We start from the raw sequence: 20,715 nt of genomic DNA, 5'->3' as shown, positions 1-20,715 counted from the left end.
CATTAATGGGTCTGACAATTGCTTACTTTTAATACATACAACAATGCTCAGCCACTGCTACTACTGCCCAAACTCCCCTGAGACACATACCATTTCCACTTGGAATTGTCCTCCACCTTCTTTTCTACTTTGATTTTTTTGGCTGTGGACACTCTAGCTCCACCATCCACCTTCCTTTTCCTACTGGATGACCCTTTATCATTTTGGTTGCAATCATGCTTCTCAGAGTTATCCCTATATTTCTTTTTCTTGGTCTCAGACGATTCTTTCATTGTCTCTTCATCCACTTCTCTCTTGATTCCTTTAGAGGATTTCTCATGCTTTGAATGGTCTTTCTTCTTATGAGTCTTCTCCTCTAGTTCCTTCTCCCTTTTTTTCAACTTTTCTTTCTTCTTTGACCTTTCAGCAGAGCCGCTCTCTTTCTTTTCATGACTTTTTTCCAGGTCAGCAGTGTTTTCCACCGTTTCGGGAACAGCCTTATTATCTACAATCTTTGTAGTTACAACCATTTCTACCATCCTAGTTTCCTCTGTGATGTTCTTCAAATCACTTTCAAATTCTGTTAAACTATGTCCTGGAAACTTTTCTCTCTCTGTTTTAAGATGCACCAATTCTTCCCTAGTTTTGTTTTTGTCTTTAGACTTGTCTGAGTGTTGTTTCTTCTTTTTTTCTATTGTAGTTGGTGTCTTTTCCGAGGACTGTGTGGTCTTATTGGTGACCACCTTATCTAAATCAATCTTATTTTGCTTTGGGCCTTCCATGGACACGCCTGAGCTTTCCTTTTCTGTAATTTTGTTACTTGAGGACTGACTGTTAGATATTTCCTTCTTTATGGTGGTTTTCTTGTCCTTCCTCACATTTTCCCTATTTTCACGGTCTGTTTTGTCATTTCTTTTACATCCAGTGCTTTCTGACACTTTGTTTTTCTCTTTCTCCCCACGATCAGAACCTTCTTTTCTCTTCGACTCCTCAGCATGCTCCTTCAGTCTTTTCCTTTCAGACTTTTCTGATTCTTCAATTTTATAGAGCTTCTGCACAGGTTTGAACTCTTTCTTTTTGGAACTGCCTGCCACTTCTTGTTGGTTTTCCTCTATAACAAGACATTCTTTACTCTTTGGGTAATCCACAGTATTCTGGTCATCTATGTGCTCTTCAGAGTAAACTTGAACCACCGGTTCTTTGTTATTTTGGGAAGGATCTTTACAATTTGAGCTCACTTTCATAGAGTCACCCGAAGATGATTCAGAATTTCGATTTGAAATCTGCAAGTAAAATAAAATACTAAGATATTTAATATTTCTCAGACAGCATTCTTTTCCAGGGAGTTTTACCCAGACACGTAATGTTATTAGTAATACACGAACATATTATGAGATGTATTGGTAGCTCTTACATATGTGCACGATGAAATTAATAAAATATAGGGTTTTAATGGTGCTACAGTTGTAAAAATTTAATTGCAAGTCACATATAGTTTGCCTCTGTATACCCATTGTCATTTCTTTTGTATTCCTATATAGAATGGCCACTAATTTGTTAATTTGCAGGTTCGATTTATTATTCATAAAAAGTATCTTACCATGAATAGTACATTTAACAATCTCAAAGTACACCCTGAGGTCCCAAAGCTATTAATGGTAATAATTTTATTGACATTGCAAAATTAAAAAGGGAGGGGGAGTGAGCTGTCATCTCTCTGCTCCCTCGCGTGCCCTGCAAAGATGCCGGGAGCCAGGAAATTACGTCATTCCGGCCCCTGGCATACTAAATGGGGAGCAGAGCATGGAGATGACAGCAGCCTCACTGGACCCCAGGGAAAGGCTATCCACTCCACCTATCCAAAAGGTAAGGAGGCTTAGTGAGTTTCAATCAAAATCATTTTTAAAATTTAACTTCTGAATGTGTGTCTCTGAGATTGTGTGTGTGGGTCTGTCTGCAAGCAAGTGTATGTCTGTCTGCCTCTTAGCGAGTGTCTGTTTAGGTGACCGGTCCCCCTCTGAGAAAGGTTTTACTTACCTGTTTTCCCACGCAGCGACAGTCTTGCCGTGGCTAATGTATGTACCTGTGTGTCAGGGTATGTGTGTGTGTGTGTGTGTGTGTGTATCTATCTGCGTGTGTGTCAGGGTATGTGTATATCTGTCAGGGAATGTATCTGCATGTTTGTTCGTATAGGTGTGTCGGTGTGGGTATTTTTGTATGTGTGTGTGTGTCATTTGTGAATTTGCATGTGTGTCAGTGTATGTATCGGTGTTTCACTGTATATGCATGTGTGTCAGGATATGTATCTGTGTGTCAGTGTATATGCATGTGTGTCAGGATATGTATCTGTGTGTCAGTGTCAGTGTTTGTATCTGTATGTTTGTGTATCGTTGGGTCTGTGCATCTGTATGTATGAAAGCATGCATATCTGTATCTATTTGTCTGTCAGTGTTTTCATGTGTGACAGTTTGTGTGTCTGGGGCAGAGGAGAAGCAGGAAGAGCATGGGGCAGAGGAAAAGCCTAGAACATGGAAAAGGGGGAGATTGAACAGAGAAAAATGTATACATTTGAAATAAATGCAACTATATTATTTACAACATTTTGCTAATGTGAGGGGTACAATTTATGGAAATGGGCTGCCAAGGGGGACTCAAGTGAAAAACCATTGGTTTTGGGAACCATTGGTCTAACTCTATATGGTATCTAAAAAGTCTGCTTCTTATGGTTAAACATTCATTGTAGTTTAGCAAATAAATTGAGCACCAGAAAAAGGAGGGAATTCTGCACCATTTTACAGAATACCCCAATTCCCTTCATTTTATAACAACTCACCTCTCCTGTAACTTTAGCTTTCTCAATCTCATAATTACAGTTCAACTCTTTGGACCTTAAATATAAAGAAAATGAACAAAATATAGTTTGACAAGCCATAAAGGAGCAACATAGACACTAAAACAGAGTACAGGAGAACAACTCAAGTCGTTTTTGTTTTACTGTAAACCAGCTACAAATGGTTTCCCAAGAGATGACTTCACAAACTGGGGTTCAGTCAGCTCTAGTTTCCATTTGAATATCTGAACTATTTGCAGCGTCTTCAATACTGGGCACTATAACTAGAACCTCTTCAACGAGGACTTGAGTACAAAACAAAACACAACAAACCCGTCTTGTTGAACTTAGTGGAGCTTTTGAAAAAAAAGGTGTGTACTGCCAACAGCCATAAGTTTGTTTAAAGTGACCCTGTCACAACAGTTTGCTGAGCAGTTCCCATTATCCTAGGACTGGAAGAACTTTTGACAAACAAAGCACAGAGGGACACTTTGCAAGTTTAGAAATATATTTTTTTTTAAAAGGAAATTTTCTGGTGTATATTTTTATTGTATTATCTATATAATCCGTTAGAAAGTCCCTTGACTCTCCCCACCAGCAACTGCACTGCCATCACTGTATCTTTGTGGGCGTTACACTAATGTGAACAACCCTAAGCCCTCCCTAGGGTCATTGCTTAGAATACACCTGCAAGCACAGTGATCGTCTCTTAGAATGGAAACTCCAGGAATATCACAGCAACTAGAGAGTATGTGCTGGAATAGCAAGAAAACCGTCTGCCTGTAGGAGGCTTGTCTGGTGCTCCCCATCACAGACTCTATTCAAGGAAGCAATTGATGTCTAAAATGAATTTAAGACCCCATTAAAAGCAAATCGTTAACAAGACTCCCAGACTAGGATATCAGTCTAGCTACATTGCACATCTCTATGTCCTTCATTTCGACATGTACCATTTCATTGCAGATCAGTCCCTTTGTTCTATATGCTAGGCCTAGGTCGTCCTGGACCAATAATTGGTCACCCCCTCCCCAGTAGCCATTCCCAGTATCCCCCTCCAGAGGGAATGTGAAGGTTTGTCAAGTTTGGAGTATTACAGTTGGAGATTGGTGTCTAGGCATTGTAAGTCCTCCTTACTCACCCTTCTTCGTTGTTGTTGGTGCAGCTAGGAGTGACAACATTGCTGTTCTCATCCAGCCACGGTGTAGTTACCTTTGGACTAAAGAAAGAAAGAATTAAACTTTACTTGGATTTCCATACATTGTAGGTGAAAGGTTTTGTACATGTAAAATCAGTCACTTGAGTGAGATCTGTATGATATGAAAGTGGACCTGTTATTGACAGAGCATTAACCCAAAACATGTTTTGCATTTGTATTCAAAGTTCACAGTCAACCCCTTGCATTGCCAGGATAACACCTCCCATTACTGTGTCTCACACAGCCTGCACAAAAAAAAAAGGAAAAGACATAAAATTGAGTAGTGAGACTGCACGAGCATGCTTTATACATCAAAACCAACCCACACGGTAACCTGGCGACCTTAAAGTTCTGATGCTTTAAAAGAATGCAAGAGTGGTAACTGCGTGGAACACGATTTTAATGAAGTAACAGTAAAGAGTGAAATGCTCTATATGCAAATCTTGAAATATATTTAAAAAAAAAAAAAAAAGAGGGGGGTGGGGTGGGAGGAGGGGAGAGGGGTACGGGGAAAGTCATATTTGGAAGCCTAGATGTTCTCAACTGCAGTCACAAAAAAATAGGATTCTGTACAAGGTTTTAACCCCTTAAGGACACATGACACGTGTGACATGTCATGATTCCCTTTTATTCCAGAAGTTTGGTCCTTAAGGGGTTAAAAAGTAAAAAAAAAAAAAAAAAAAGCTTGGTTTCCTTCACTTGTGTAATCTGTTTTTTTTTACAAATGACTACTTTTTAAAATAAACAAATTAAAAAAAAAAAAATGTTTCCATCTATTTAAAAGCTTGTAAAACAAGTAATTTCTAAGATGCATGTGACTTAAACTCTGACCCGTCTCCTTGACTGAGATCAACAAATGTAATGACCCAATCCCAAAGAAAACATTGGGAGGCTATTGCACATGTGCGGCCAAAACACTGCGCCAACCAGCAGTTCCTCATATTGAGTGAATGCCGAGCATTGAGCACGGACTCAGAAAGCAGCTCTAGTGGCTGTCTGAGTGACTGCCACTAGAAGTATTCCTAGGCAGTAATGGAAACACTGCCTTCTCTCTTGATATGGCACAGTAACAAAGCAAAGAGAAACATATTCATGGTATGCAGGGGCATTAGAAAGTTAGATTATACCAACGCATGTTACAAGAAATTCTATAGAAGGATCACTTCACAGGGGGAAACACACCAAAACATAAAATCACACACTGCCAGTCAATAGTCTTGTTTTTATTGAACTTTGGATCAATAGCAAAAACACATGAGGAAGGCTGAACTTGATGGACACAAGTCTCACTTAAGACAGTTTAATGTCTCAGCATGCTCGAATAATAAGGCACACAGCAAATCAACTTGAGAATCCCCCCACATATCACTTTTTGAAGGTATAACCAAAGATTCAGGGGATTATTTCTACAATGGAAGTCACATTTTCTTCAGAAAGATATTCCAGGTACTGGAAGTCTGACACCATTCGATGCAGGACAGAGGTCTTCCGTAGCATATTTGAGTCAAAGTGTTGTGAACTAGCATTTAGGACTCCCCCTGTGTTTTTAGAATCGCTGAGACAAGATTGGAAAGGCTGGGAAAGGGATGTCAAAGGAAGTTTTTGCTTATAAGCATCATCAACACCACATCCAACCAAACAGCACTATACACAAAATATAACCCAATTCATATATATGACTATTGAAATTTTTTTTTTTAGACCTGGCTTTAACTTTATTTTAGTTTTTCAATAGATTAATATATATATATGTAGAGTAGAGTTATATTTTAACAGTGATGGTATCTACATTTGCAGCATTATGCAGGGATTTAGATAACTTATACATATTATAAAGGGACGGATGACTTGGTACACAGCCCCTAGTTAGAAACTCAGCTTAGTACACATATGTTAAAATATGCCTATAAACTAAGAATTTTAGTACTTAAATAAGAAAGCCATGAATGTATTATATAGTACAAATAAGCTAGCGGGTATAGAGACCAGGGAAAGCCAATCTTTCAGAGCTATATGATGTCCTGGGAGTAAAATTATATATGCAAGTACACAGTATGGTTAATTTCTGAAATTTAAATACTGGCATATTGTGGTATGGATATGACACTTTGATGTATATAGTAATATAGCACTTAGTATCACTTTAGACAATATATGAGGCACTTTAATGTACATAACAAACACTATGGATCACTTTACCATATAAATGGCATGTAGCACTTTAATGTACATATTAGCAATTAGTATCACTTTAAGATTACATAAGACACTTTATTGTACAGAAAAGCAATTTTGGCCACTTTTCTATATATTTGCATATAGCACTTTATTGTACATAACAGCAATTAGTATCACTTTAAAGTTTGTAGCAAGCACTTTTATTCATACACAAGGTCATTTTTATACACATGTGTAGATAACATAGTTTTATATTTTTTTGCATATGTTGTGGTATATAACAGCATCAACTTGTTAAGTCATAGGAAGCACTTTATTGTATACATTCTTCAGTATAGTGGGTAACACGCGAGACATATATTGTTGTGTACCTTTATTTTATTCTAATTGGTTCTATTATCCTCTATTAGACATTGTATGCGATAACATTATATTGTTGAGAATATCAGCCGAGATCATGGAACCGGATCTCTCTTTCCCTGTATTATTATGCTACTGTAACTGTAGATCAATATGTATATTGTGATGTTTTTTAGTCTATGGGTTTGATCACTGTGTAAGCGCCCTGGCGATTTGGAGTGTCATCCCGTTGCCGGGGAGCTTGTCAACATTTCGGGTAACCCCGGCAACGAAAGATGACGCGAACACGCCATTTCCGGTTTCGGCGTGTTCGCACATGCGCACAGTCATGGGAGAGACGCCGGGCGCTCGGGAACACAGGTAGTGAGTGTTTTTAATAATTTAAGTATTAGTCTGTTTAGCTATATATAAGCAAACATTTGTAAATTTATTTTTTGTGCTGAATTGATCCTGATGAAAGCCACAAGCAGTGGCTGAAACGTTGATGACAGCAACTATGTTTTAAGATGTTGGAATAAAGAAGAATTATTTTACTACTATAACAGACCGTGAGTGCAAGCCTTTTTTCATTATATTTTATAAGTCTTTTGGCTATGGCTGTAATGCACCCGGCATTTTTTTAATTTTGAAAGTGTGTGTGCTGGGTACCATTGGAAGATATATATATATATATATATATATATATATATATACACATACATATATACATACACACACACAACGTGTATTTTATAGAATTGGATGACGTTAGTTACAAATATTCCACTGTATTATTGTGTTATTATTGAAAATTCATTAATAAAACCATTTGAAGAGATAGCATTGCTGCAGAGTGTTTCACACATGAGTTGCATCTGCAGTTTGCTTTCACCCTAGTCTCCAGTTCATCTAGAACGGTGTTTAAGTGTGTAGACTGTGTTAGCCATTCAATGATTTGAAATCCACCAACTTGTTCTTCTCTTCTAAGTCCAGACATAGCTGGGGTAAGTCTATTTGTTCAGGGTATCACCCACTCAGTGCAAGTCACCAACTCTGGATCCAGCACGAGAGCCCCAGGCCATCATTTGTTTGCCTTCATGTTGGACAGCTGGTGTCACACAATAACGAACCATTCTTTCACCTACTCGAGGCTATCCAAAAATGCTGCACAATGAACCAAAGATTTTCTAAGATAGATTCATTATGCCATACGAACAAATTTTAGTCTTTAGTAGTTGTGACGAAGGTATCCTCGCCACTGGTTTTTGGAGGGCCCTGTCTGCCAGCCTCCTACCCTGGGACTACGGGCCCTGTGATAACCCTTGTTTAAAAGTACTGTTTGTGCCCTTTTGGATGGTACAGTAGCCCTTCGAACTTTCGAAGTGACACTTCTAACTCTCGAACAGTCAAAGTGGCCGCTATTCGACAGTCGAACACGTGGCGGCGGTGGCCATCTTGTTTAGTCGAATGTGTTCAGCTGTGTTTTGTTGTTGAGCTCATGGAACTCAAATCGGACACGCGACGGCACAAACACCGCTGAACAGTTACCTTCCATGGAACTTCAGCTATTCAAAACAGCATTCGGTAAGCAGAAAGCCACGAACAAAGGACATATACTGATTACATTCACGAATGGCACGTTCAGTTTCTCGAACAGTATTTAGACTATTGGAAATAGACCTGCCGCACATTCTGATTCTCTGGAACGGTTTATGAAATGAAACCATGCGTGCAGTCGGTCAAAAAGAAACTTCCAGGAATTTCCTAAACCCCTGATCTGATCTGGGTGATTTCTGAATATGTGGTTCACCCAGGTCAGGGCTATCAGGGCATGTACCTTTGTGGGGATTTTGTGTGTTTTGGGGTTCAGAAAAATCTGTGTTTTTTTTGCCTGGATATAATTAAGTTAATACATTATCTGCCTTGATTACCTCTTAGGCAGAGGGGAGGGATTGTGTATACTGTATGGGAGTGTCTCACTGTATAACGCTGTTTTTATTGGTTTGTTAATTTGTGTCCCTGTGCCCAACAAGGTCTACGTGGGTGTCACCCTTTTTGGGAAACTTGCATGAAAGGCCAGTGTGGCTCCATTAAAAGAGAGTTCCTGCTTACCCTCAACATAGAGTCTCATCTTGTGTGGGGGAAACGAATGTATCTATCCTGGGGATTGCTACATCACTATACTTTCCTGGGATTATAATCACTAGCTCATTTAGGAGCGGTTCTTGCTACGCTCTCTGGAGTAGGAGAGGTTCATCCACTGGAAGCTGGATCCTGGTCTTGGGTCCAGGATGGGTGGAGGACGGAGAGTTCGCAGCCAAGCTGTAACGCTGGATGTGGGGACTGTGGGGCTGATGGTGTCGGGTGGAGTGCTCCTCTGTGAGCACTAGGAGCATCGAGTGACTGAGGCACCCGGTCAGCCACAGTAGTCCACTAACATTGCATCACAGCCCATGCAAGCCTCTTTAAATTTATTTACAGCAATGGCTTTCTTACCGCCACTCGTCTTTAAACCAAAAGCGCAAAGTTTTCTCTTGACAGATGAAAATGTGACTTGTTTACTCTGACCAGTGTTAATCTGTGCTTCATTAAAGGAATACGCCTACCCCCATAACCATAACAATTAAAGGGACACTATAGCCTGTTGTATTTGTTCTGGTGAGTAGAATCATTCCCTTCAGGCTTTTTGCGGTAAACACCTTCTTTTCAGAGAAAATGCAGTGTTTACATTACAGTCTAGTGATAACTTCACTGGCCACTCCTCAGATGGCTACTAGAGGTGCTTCCTGGGGCAGTGCTCCACAATGTAACCGACATTCAGTATCACCCACTGCATGGAGACACTAAACTTTCTACATAGAGATGCATTGGTTCAAAGTATTATGATTGGCTCAGATCACCACTTCTGATGTCAGTCAAGCAGACAGATCCAGCAGCAGACGCCTGGGATGAAGGTAAGATTTTACTATATTTAGCGGTAAGGAAGTAAATGAGGTTTTAAACACTATAGTGTTCGTTTAAACTGATTGAAGTGTTTATGGGGCGAAAGAATGTATAAAGTATAAAGCAGGTTTTGCTGGATATAGCATCAGCTGAAGATCCCGGGTTAATTAAGGATGCCAGTCTTTGGAGTGTAGGTTCTCAGTTCAGTTCCTGTAGAGATATTGATAAAGCCTGCATTGTAAATGTAACAGGAAACGTGTGTTGGCGCTTCTACGAATATAAAGTGTGCATACTGGTGTATCAAAAAGTGTTTCCCTAACACCTTTGGTAAAAAGATATATAATGTAAAAGAGAGTGATGCATCAAAGTTTAAACACAAAATACTATTATGTTGTGTCTTTACAATTCATCCTCTGTTGCATTTAATCTTCAATGGCTGCTCATTTGGGCATTTTTAAAAATGTTGTGGCTTTATTTAAACTGATGAAAAATTCAGGATAGAAACACAAGGGTTCAGATGTTATAACAATCCATTACTTTGATGGAAAATCATTGACACCTTGAGCACTAAATCAATATGATTTTTTTCTCACGTAGCCAACTGCCAGGGCTGCTCATGTGCAACTCACTCGATCATTTAAAAATAGATAAATAAAAGATTATAACATTGCACACACAGACATGCTACCTTGAAGCCAGATGACCTTGCAGCAGGTTTTCAGAGGATGCAACAGAGCTTTCGACTTTATAGGAGTTCTGCAAACATTAAATGAGCACAAAGTCATTCAGAAACATTTATCACAAACATTTGATAATTCTATATAAACTGGGGTGATAAAACATGTCAGATGTTTAAGAACACCTCCCATGATGCTTTGCAAGCCTTCTGATTGATAAAGCATAATGGAACTTTTAGTTTTACCTTGGGCTAACCAAAGGAACAATCCGAGCAGTTATTGATGCACATACATGTACCAAGGATTTGGTTAAAAAAATAAAAATAAACAATATATATATTGAATTTTTTTTCTTTTGACTATACATTTGCACATAATGGTTATTTTTTAATACTTCATCTTTTACTCAAATTCATAAACATACACACTCACCTCATTATGAAGATCATTCTGGAAAGGTTTCTCTTCCTTCGAACGTTTGGACATTTCCCTGTGGTCCCCATTCAGCCATCTTTTCCTAGACAGGATTGCAGGTTTGGGTTAGAGTGGAGAAACAATCTATCCAAACACACTATTGGGAAACTGTATGTCAAGGCGTGTGTTTCTGTGTATCAGATACATACACACACAGATACACATTGACAGACAGATACACACACCTTGACACTCAGACACACCAGCACAGACAAAAAACTGAAAATAGAATACTGTTGGCACGATAACCACTGCAACTGGCTAGATAAACACTCAAACCATTTGAGAGATCACTTTATGTCATATCCTCTATTTAGTGCAGAAGCGGCAAAACTGACCCAGAGGAGCAGAGCTTAGCTCACTGACACTTGCAGGCCTTTGTTCAGTGCAACTAATGAAAGCTCCTAGTAGGAAATGGAAAAAAGGTGAAGTAAAAAAAACAAAATATATATATTATATATTTTTATATGTAAATATGATTCCCAAGGACAGTTTTCTATATAAGATACATTACAGCCCAAATTTTAATCAGCATGAAACAGGTTAGTTATGGAACATGTGGCTACATATTCATTGCTTTTTTGTTTTTTCTCTGTTTAAAAAAAATAAATAAAATAAAAAATAAAATGCAGTGCTGGGTATTCTTACAAATTAAAAGTTATTTTGTTACAACAAAATGCAGTGTGTATATTATGTATTATGCTTGAAATTAAAGCACAACTTTTCAGTAAATAAAACTTAATATAAATAGGATTGGCTGAGACTGTCAAGGAGGCAGATCAGGGACAGAGCAAGCACAAGTCCGACATCGGCTTGGCCAATCAGCATCTCTTCGTAGAGATAAATTGACTCAATGCATCCCTATGAGGAAAGTTCAGTGTCTCCATGCAGAGGGTGGAGACCTTGAATGGCAGTCACACTGTGTGTATAGACCATGCCCCTGCAATCTCACTGCTTAATTCTCTGATTAAGAATCAAATCACACTATTGTCAAGATTAGTAAAAAAAAAAAAGTTAACAGTAAAAAAATATACATATGACAAAGTAGTCCCTAACTTTGCCTTTTGTTTAAAGAATAAATAAATGAGACATGGAAAAAAGATAAAATACTGAAAAATAAGAGGGGGGGGGGGGGGGGGTGGGGGTGGAGAGAAAGGCAAGTTTGAGGTGACAGAGCCACTTAGCTCATGTGAACTATAAGAGCTTTTTTGCCAGTACTTGAGAACAGCAATCAACAAATAAAAACAGTCTCTTCTAATCCTCCTGTTGACCAGACAGAAAGCAATCATTTCCATCCAAGAGACACTCCTTGCTTGCTGAAGTTCTTTAGTGGTGAGGTGCCCATTACTCATGTTTTAGCAAAGTGTCTATTTCATGGGAAAGGACTTTAACAAAACAGGATAGGAGCACCCCTGGCTGTCAAGATGACACCGTGAAAACATTCTCTTTCAGTACAAGCTAGCTATAGTTGTCTAGCAATAAGTTTTCTTATAGTTTAGCATAGGACAATGCGTCCATGAGAAGAATCTGTTTTTATTTATCATTTAATTCCATGAAGTGGGCCTGGCCAAGGAGACCCTACAGCAGTAATTTGGGAGTTATTCAATAAAATGTTAACTAGCTTTGCCATTCATTTGTAAGCACTGAATAAAACCATTGTTAACACCAGCTGGGTTATTTTAACGCATTGATTAGAACACATATATGATGCCATTGTACAGCGCTATATAAAGAATAAAATAATAATAATGGACATTTCAACAACAGGAGGAAAGTACCAAAAGCTCACCACAGGGGGCACTACTCCCTTTATACTCCATCTCTGTATCATATCTATTGTACTGAAAACAAACAAACTATGTATAACTAAAACTCCACCCCAATCTCCTAGTGCAGTAATCACGCAAGGCTTGTCACATCAGCAGAGCTCCTATTATACGCAGTCAGCCATCTAGCTAAATATCATGGCGGTCTTCATGTACAGGATCAAGCACAAAGGGATTGGAATCGCAGAACTGGTAAGGTGTTGGATTAAGAAAAAGAGTATAAGCAACAGAAAGACTGTGGGAGGGGTGCGGGAGACATGGGCGTAATGCTGAGCTGTATGGATGCATAGCAATAGAGCTCCGTAAGAGACCGCGAAAAAACACTTTAATAGACACCAAATCAAATCCATGTTCAATAGAAACTCGATGTCTGAACGCTTCCAGGAGGATGGACAGCTACACTTATTAGAGAACATGTGTCAAACTCAAATCGGCTGTTAAAGTAGTCTATTTGTTATGGTTATGTAAGGGTGAAAATGTCTCCACAATCTCATGGCTTTGTTCCTGCCTGGCATAAGGACTTGGGATATACTATAAACGGCATTAAACTTGGGATATACTATAAACGGCATTAAATGGTTGAGTGCCTTCCAGATCCACATAGGGGCAACACTGCGTGCTTCGCATATAAAAACGCTTTGTAAGATAGCATATAGGTGGTATATGGTCCCAGCTAGGTTAACCTGTATCGACAGTGAGAAATGCTGGAGATGTCTGGTACAATATGGTGGGGTTGCCCTTTGTTGCATATGTAACGGTCAAGAGTACGCAAACTGATATTTAAAGTAACCAGAATCTACAATCCTCCTCAGGCGGAACCCTGTTATTTATTCTAGCTGATCAAAATAGCAGACATGTTCTTAAAATTATATTCCTTTGCTTTTAATCTAGGAGCCAGATATTTTAAACTCACAAAGACTTATTTTCAACTCAAAAAAGAGACTCTAGTAGTAACCAGGATCACTACAGTTTAATGTAGTGGTCCTGGTGTCTATAGCATGTCCATGCAAGCTTTTCAGTCTAAACATTGCCTTTTCAGAGAAAAGGCATTGTTTACATTGCTTCCTAGTGACACTTCTAGTGGCAGTCAGACAGCTACAAAAGTGCTTCCTATCTCCTATCTACGCTCTGCATGGAGGTGCTGAACATTCCCCATTGAGATGCATTGATTCAATGCACATCTATGGGGAGATGCTGATTGGTGCAGCGTTTTGCAGCGCACGCACAATAGCTTCTCAGGGCTTTCCTATAGGACAGAATTGGATTGGCAGAGATCATCAATGGTGACCCATAGAGGCGGAGCAGGTCACAGGAAAAGTGAAGGAGAGTAAAAACCCTATTCCCATGTGATAGGAGGGGGACTAGTTACCTAAACACACTGACAGAGACGCACACACCATGACAGACCAAGACACACACAGACAGACATTTGTTTTAATCCAATTCTATTCCCCCCATCCTCCCTACCTTTGTGAGAGCTGGAGTGGATCAGTTTTCACTGGGGTTCAGTGGGCGGTCGACCGGGGAGCTGTGATTTCCCTGCTCTATTTCCTTGGCTGTTTAGTTATGCCATATTCTGGCTCCGGCATCACTAAGCAGCGTGCGAGAGACATCACAGCTTCCACGCCGTCAGCCAACAGGACGTGCAGCCGGCCGCCCGTGTGGGAGGGAACAGGCTTACAAATCCCAGGATTTGTCGAGCCCAGTCTTATCCTGATAACGGCAAATATATTAATTGCCAGCAACTGAAAATCTACCATAGTGGCCACAATCACAGATATAGAGGCACAAGTATCTAAACTGGTCACACGAACAGATGATAAGACGGAGACAAACAAAACAAACTTATTGGGCAGACAGAGAACATGCATCATGTACCACCTCCAATCCATCCCACTTTGTCCCTCCTGACCAAACTGTATTTATTTCTTTGTATTTTCAGTTACCACTTATTTTGCATGCGTTGTGTAGTGGGGCCGCTAAACTGTGAATTTACCAGATTGTTCTGTGATGTGTGTTACTGTCTTAACATTTCTTTTGTGTATTTTCACTATCTGTGTATTTCCCTCTAGGTGTTCTTCTGAGGTGGCTGCTCCCTGTTCGGGAGAGCCGCCACAAACAGAATCCATTCACCTCCCGAACGGGGACCACCCCAAAACTCCAATTAGTATGTTGTGTTGGAACGTTCGCACCTTGCAACGAGGTGTCAAAAACTCAAAAACTGCAAGGGAAGCCTTAACGCGTGCCTACCCAAGGTGGCGGCCCGTTAGTTAGACTAATGCCATCCAGGAAGAGCATTTGTGGATTGCTTCCCACCTCGTTCGGTTACCGAACGGGGACCTCCCCAGTGCCCCTTGGAATGTTCACACCAATCAATTAGAATGTTGGCAACTTGCAACACAAGTGTGAAACCTCAAAGTTAGTAATTGAGTGCTTCCCTGTGTGGCTGCCGTTCGTATGGACGAGCGGCGGCCAGGGGGAGCATTCGTGTCCCGAAAGGAGACACTTCCCTCGCCTGGTTTCACCCAGGGATCCAAAGAACGGAGACAGTCACCGTTCTCTGGGGGGAGGCCCTGAGATTATTGGAGACACTTTGTGGGGACATGGCAGTTTGGCGGGCTTTCTGTAACTGGGAGTCCAGGATGCGGAAGCTTTGCCGCGCTGGGGCTCCCAGGTACAGAGGCTCATGGGATAAAGAACCCCTGGTCACTGGAGGTGGGAAACCCCGAGGAGGAGTGGCAGGAACAGGGGACAAAGGGACTGGAGTTCCATTTCCGTCAGGAGATCCCTGGGAGGGGACATTGTCTTCATATGTGTTCCACCCCTTTCATGGGGAAAAGTATAAAGCCGCGTGTGGCCCAAAAGGTTGTTGTTGTACCCTTGGAACTGTGTGTCTTTGTTATACATAATCTGTATTCAGCAATAGATTTCCCACTTATTTGTGAATGCATGGCTATCCATGGTAAAAAAGTAAATATAGAAGAAGAAAAACAAAAAAGAAAGAAAGTAAGCGGTTAATAATACAGCTTAGGAATTCATATAACAATTAAAAACTCCCACTACACTGGGCAGCATCCTAAACCCTAGGATTTTACCTACGTAGTCATCGTTTTACTCTGTTGGAATAGAGCCAAACTCTCAAACACAAAGTGTCACTTCACAAAATAGAAAATGAACAATGAATTGTTAAGCATTGACCAGAGAATTTTAGGTTAAAGGCCAAAATAACCCAAGTTGGAAACAAAACTCAAATTCCCCCTTTTCCACAATCTTGAATGATTTGGTCTTAAACTTTATAATATCTGGCAATGCACAGTTTAGTAAAAAAAACCATAGGTGATTAACCACTACACACAATTACAATTAGAATAATTTGATAATTGTCAACACGAATAAGAAATACAGTAAAGGGGCAATAATTACAATAACTATGTTCAGTTTAATGAAGTTATATTATTGAAATGATTTAACTAATTAAAAACAAACACCTGTGACAAGGTCTAATGGGCTAGAAAACTACATTCCAGCTTGGCTGTTTCAGAGAAAATCCTATCTGTGATGCAGAGAAGCTAAAAGAAAGTGAATACAGAGCCGTAAATGGTCCGTCCATACCGGTGAGACTCTTTGGTTTTAGTGGATGATACAGCGTCGTCTCCAAAGCAGTTGTTCCTAATTATTTTCACAGGTGCAGATATAGGCCTTCCAAGCTCTTTGTGGCAAGTCTGCGTAGAAAAAAAAATATATATATACATATATATTTTATAGGAGGACTGCATAGTGATAAGGAAAACAAAACCCTCTTCATACAATGCATAATTAAACCAGGTCAGCTTCCAAACGAGCAAACTACTATACAGCAATGGTGCCGGGAGTTACAAGTACTGGAGAGAATTCACTGATTTTTTAACAGTTTGACACTTACCTGGGTCCTCCAATCTCCAGGATGTCACTAAAGCAGACGTTCCCATTCTGTTTTAGCAATACAGTTTCATCCCTGTTTGGACTTCATTAAACGGACACTATATGCACCCACACTGTTAAATCTCATCGAAGAGAAATTGCAATGTTTATATTGCAGGGTTAAGACTTTCTTTGGTGGCTATCTTCTAAACGGCCACTAGAGGCTCTTCCTGCAGTTTCACAAAGTTTAACTGCATGAGGACGTCCAGGGTTTTGAAAATCCCCACAGGAAAGCAAGGATTCAATTGGGTTCCCCCCATCACTGTGAGGTCACTTGGTGCTAGATTCACGTAAGTCAATATAAGGATTTTTAACCCTTTTTAAACACGCGGGGCACACACCTGGTATATGAGGGACAGGGCACACTGACTATTAGCCCAAGGTCTTACACTTTAGGGGTTTTAAACTATTGTAAACAGAATACCAAATCAAACTATTTAAGATAATATAGCTGTGATGACAGAGAAGAGACCTTTTCCAAGTCAGCTATTCATATTTACCGGTAATGCATTTTTATTCAGTGATGCCTATGAATCAAATCAGTAACAGATGTTTAATGTGAGCAAACATCTTGCTTTCCAAGCACACAGCAGCAACGATAAACTGTCTCAATAAATGGGATATTAGTATTGTAAACCCATTCTCAAAGCAATGCAATTTTATCTGCAGGTCGGAAGGACCTCAATGTTACTGTAAATAAACTGCCAACTGTCATGACTTACAGAAGAGAATGGCATTTACCGAGTTTGTGTCTTCCAAGTGTTGGTTAAGGGTGTTTATTTCCTCTGCAGACATTGCCAATCAATGATAGAACTGAGGGGAAGAAAAGTAAATATGAATATCAATGCATTTTCTGCGAAGTTTGCAGCTCTTACACCAAATTTACACTATACAATTATGTATTTTTTTTAAAGGAGCACTTCAGGCACCATCTCAATTAAGCTGTTGGTGCACAAAGGTCTCAGGCTCCTTCTTACATCAAAGAGTTAAACCATTAGCAAATAGTTCAAAAACTGTGCAGACTTTCCCCTCACTTCCTATGCAGGTCTGAGGCTACAATCAGAAAGCCTCGAACTGAGCAAGTTCAGCCGATCACTAGCACCCCATTAACCCCTTAAGGACACATGACATGTGTGACATGTCATTATTCCCTTTTATTCCAGAAATTTGGTCCTTAAGGGGTTAAATAAAGACAGTGAAAGAGATTTTCCAACCCCACTCCTCAATTGTGACCTACTAACAGGCTGAGGGGCTCAGCTGACAATCTCACTGGCATCCAGCCAGAGGCTTCCTGACTAAAACCCACGGACCAGCATAACAAGGGAAGGGGCAAAGCAGCAGAGTGCGATTTTGCAGACTTTAGTTGAACACCAGAGTAATATGGCTCGGGAACCTTACTTGCACCATAACTTAATTCAGATCAGTTTTGGCACCCTGAGAGTTCTGTTACATTTTGAAAGGTTGTGTTTGTAGCTATACTCAAGTCCCTCAGTGACCTTATGACACCCAGTTACTGAGGTCCAAGATTATTTAAAGAAATTGGGGAGCTCTCTTAGCTTCCCCCCCAGTTACTGCACTCAGCCATTTTCCCTGCTCCCCAAGGATCATCCATACCACAGTTACCTTGGGCTTTAAGCTTATCTTAGCCCCTACTCCCAAAGCTTCACCCCATCCTCTCCTTGTCCCTCTATCAGCCCCCCCCCTCTCCTAGTCCCTCTATCAGCCCCCCTATCCGCTCCTTCTCCCTCTATCAGCCCACCTATCATTCCATTTTATCCCATTCCCTCTTTCAGCCCCCCATTATCCCCATTCCCTCTATCAGCCCCCCCCCATTCCCTCTGTCAGCCCCCCCCCATTATCCCCATTCCCTCTGTCAGACCCCCATTATCCCCATTCCCTCTGTCAGACCCCCATTATCCCCATTCCCTCTGTCAGCACCCCCCATTCCCTCCTTACTCCGAGCCCCCCATTATCCCAATTCTGTCAGCCCCCCCTTATCCCCATTCCATCTGTCAGCCCCCCATTATCCCAATTCTGTCAGCCCCCCATTATCCCAATTCTGTCAGCCCCCCATTATCCCAATTCTGTCAGCCCCCCATTATCCCAATTCCCTCTGTCAGCCCCCCACTATCCCCCATTCCCTCTGTCAGCCCCCCATTCCCCCCCAGTAGTTCTGTCAGCCCCCCCATTCCCTCTATAAGGCCCCCCCATTATCCCCCATTCCCTCTGTCAGCCCCCCACTATCCCCCATTCCCTCTGTCAGCCTCCATTCCCCCCTTACTCCGAGCCCCCCCAGTAGCTCTGTCAGCCACCCCATTCCCTCTATCAGCCCCCCCCATTATCCCCATTCCCTCTGAGTCACCCATTATCCCCCTTACTCCGAGCCCCCCCAGTAGCTCTGTCAGCCACCCCATTCCCTCTATCAGGCCCCCCCCATTATCCCCATTCCCTCTATCAGCCCCCCCCATTATCCCCATTCCCTCTGTCAGCACCCCCCCAACCTCTCCTAGTCCCTCTATCAGCCCCCCGTTATCCCCTTACTCCGAACCCCACATTCCCTCTGAGTACCCCATTATCCCCATTCCCTCTGTCAGCCCCCCATTCTCCCCCAGTCAGCCCCCCATTCTCCCCCATTCCCTCTATCAGGCCCCCCCATTATCCCCCATTCCCTCTGTCAGCCCCCCACTATCCCCCATTCCCTCTGTCAGCCCCCCATTCCCCCCTTACTCCGAGCCCCCCCCAGTAGCTCTGTCAGCCCCCCCATTCCCTCTATCAGGCCCCCCCCATTATCCCCCATTCCCTCTGTCAGCCCCCCACTATCCCCCATTCCCTCTGTCAGCCCCCCATTCCCCCCTTACTCCGAGCCCCCCCAGTAGCTCTGTCAGCCCCCCCATTCCCTCTATCAGGCCCCCCCATTATCCCCATTCCCTCTGAGTCCCCCATTATCCCCCTTACTCCGAGCCCCCCCAGTAGCTCTGTCAGCCACCCCATTCCCTCTATCAGGCCCCCCCCCATTATCCCCATTCCCTCTATCAGCCCCCCCCCATTATCCCCATTCCCTCTGAGTCCCATTATCCCCCTTACTCCGAGCCCCCCCAGTAGCTCTGTCAGCCACCCCATTCCCTCTATCAGCCCCCCCCCCCATTATCCCCATTCCCTCTATCAGCCCCCCCCATTATCCCCATTCCCTCTGAGTCCCCCATTATCCCCCTTACTCCGAGCCCCCCCAGTAGCTCTGTCAGCCACCCCATTCCCTCTATCAGGCCCCCCCCCATTATCCCCATTCCCTCTATCAGCCCCCCCCCATTATCCCCATTCCCTCTGAGTCACCCATTATCCCCCTTACTCCGAGCCCCCCCAGTAGCTCTGTCAGCCACCCCATTCCCTCTATCAGGCCCCCCCATTATCCCCATTCCCTCTGTCAGCGCCCCCCCCCAACCTCTCCTAGTCCCTCTATCAGCCCCCCGTTATCCCCTTACTCCGAACCCCACATTCCCTCTGAGTTCCCCATTATCCCCATTCCCTCTGTCAGCCCCCCATTCTCCCCCAGTCAGCCCCCCATTCCCTCTATCAGCCCCCGTTATCCCTTTACTCCGAGCCCCCCCATTCCCTCTGTCGGGCCCCGTTATCCCCTTACTCCGAGCCCCCCGTTACTCCCGATGTTGCCGGTTGACGTTGCTCGCGGTCGTGCTGGTCACGTGTCCGGTTCTCGCGCCAACCCCGCAGTGACCGCCTACATGTCTATGACCGCCTCTGCGGGTCACGCGCATCCTCTCCCAGCATGCCGCGGGGCCGCGCGAACCGGAAATGACGATTAACCGTGCCTGCCTGACTGGTTACCTAGCAACGCAGAGCCGGGGGTGAGATATTGGGGGCAGTAATAGTATCATATAATGGTGTAATATATTGGGGGCAGTAATAGTATCATATAATGGTGTAATATATTGGGGGCAGTAATAGTATCATATAATGGTGTAATATATTGGGGGGCAGTAATAGTATCATATAATGGTGTAATATATTGGGGGCAGTAATAGTATCATATAATGGTGTAATATATTGGGGGGCAGTAATAGTATCATATAATGGTGTAATATATTGGGGGCAGTAATAGTATCATATAATGGTGTAATATATTGGGGGGCAGTAATAGTATCATATAATGGTGTAATATATTGGGGGCAGTAATAGTATCATATAATGGTGTAATATATTGGGGCAGTAATAGTATCATATAATGGTGTAATATATTGGGGGCAGTAATAGTATCATATAATGGTGTAATATATTGGGGGCAGTAATAGTATCATATAA

The 20,715-nt window shown here is 42.0% G+C and overlaps 2 protein-coding genes across 2 annotated transcripts in view; both read right to left on the bottom strand.

The window, feature by feature from the left end:
* Positions 1-582, bottom strand: part of TOP1MT (DNA topoisomerase I mitochondrial) — a 43,054-nt gene extending 42,472 nt beyond the window's left edge. Inside the window, exon 1 of the mRNA XM_063450989.1 lies at positions 91-582. Coding sequence (XP_063307059.1) covers positions 91-518 — 428 coding nt within the window. The 5' untranslated portion in view covers positions 519-582. The remainder of the gene's footprint in view (positions 1-90) is intronic.
* Positions 520-20,182, bottom strand: LOC134609290 (myb-like protein X). Its single transcript, XM_063452970.1, has 9 exons — positions 20,039-20,182; positions 17,143-17,214; positions 16,054-16,163; positions 10,574-10,658; positions 10,153-10,220; positions 3,948-4,025; positions 2,813-2,867; positions 583-1,262; positions 520-529 (listed from the first exon to the last, which is right to left on the bottom strand). Exons 2-9 carry the CDS (start codon positions 17,194-17,196, stop codon positions 520-522), a joined length of 1,140 nt encoding a protein of 379 aa, XP_063309040.1. The 5' UTR covers positions 17,197-17,214; positions 20,039-20,182.
* Between the last annotated feature and the right edge of the window lie 533 nt (positions 20,183-20,715).

Source organism: Pelobates fuscus, chromosome 4, assembly GCF_036172605.1.
Source record: "Pelobates fuscus isolate aPelFus1 chromosome 4, aPelFus1.pri, whole genome shotgun sequence".
NCBI classification, from domain to species: domain Eukaryota; kingdom Metazoa; phylum Chordata; class Amphibia; order Anura; family Pelobatidae; genus Pelobates; species Pelobates fuscus.
The sequence above is the reverse complement of the archived record's forward strand: the minus strand, read 5'-3'. Positions and strand labels throughout refer to the sequence as shown.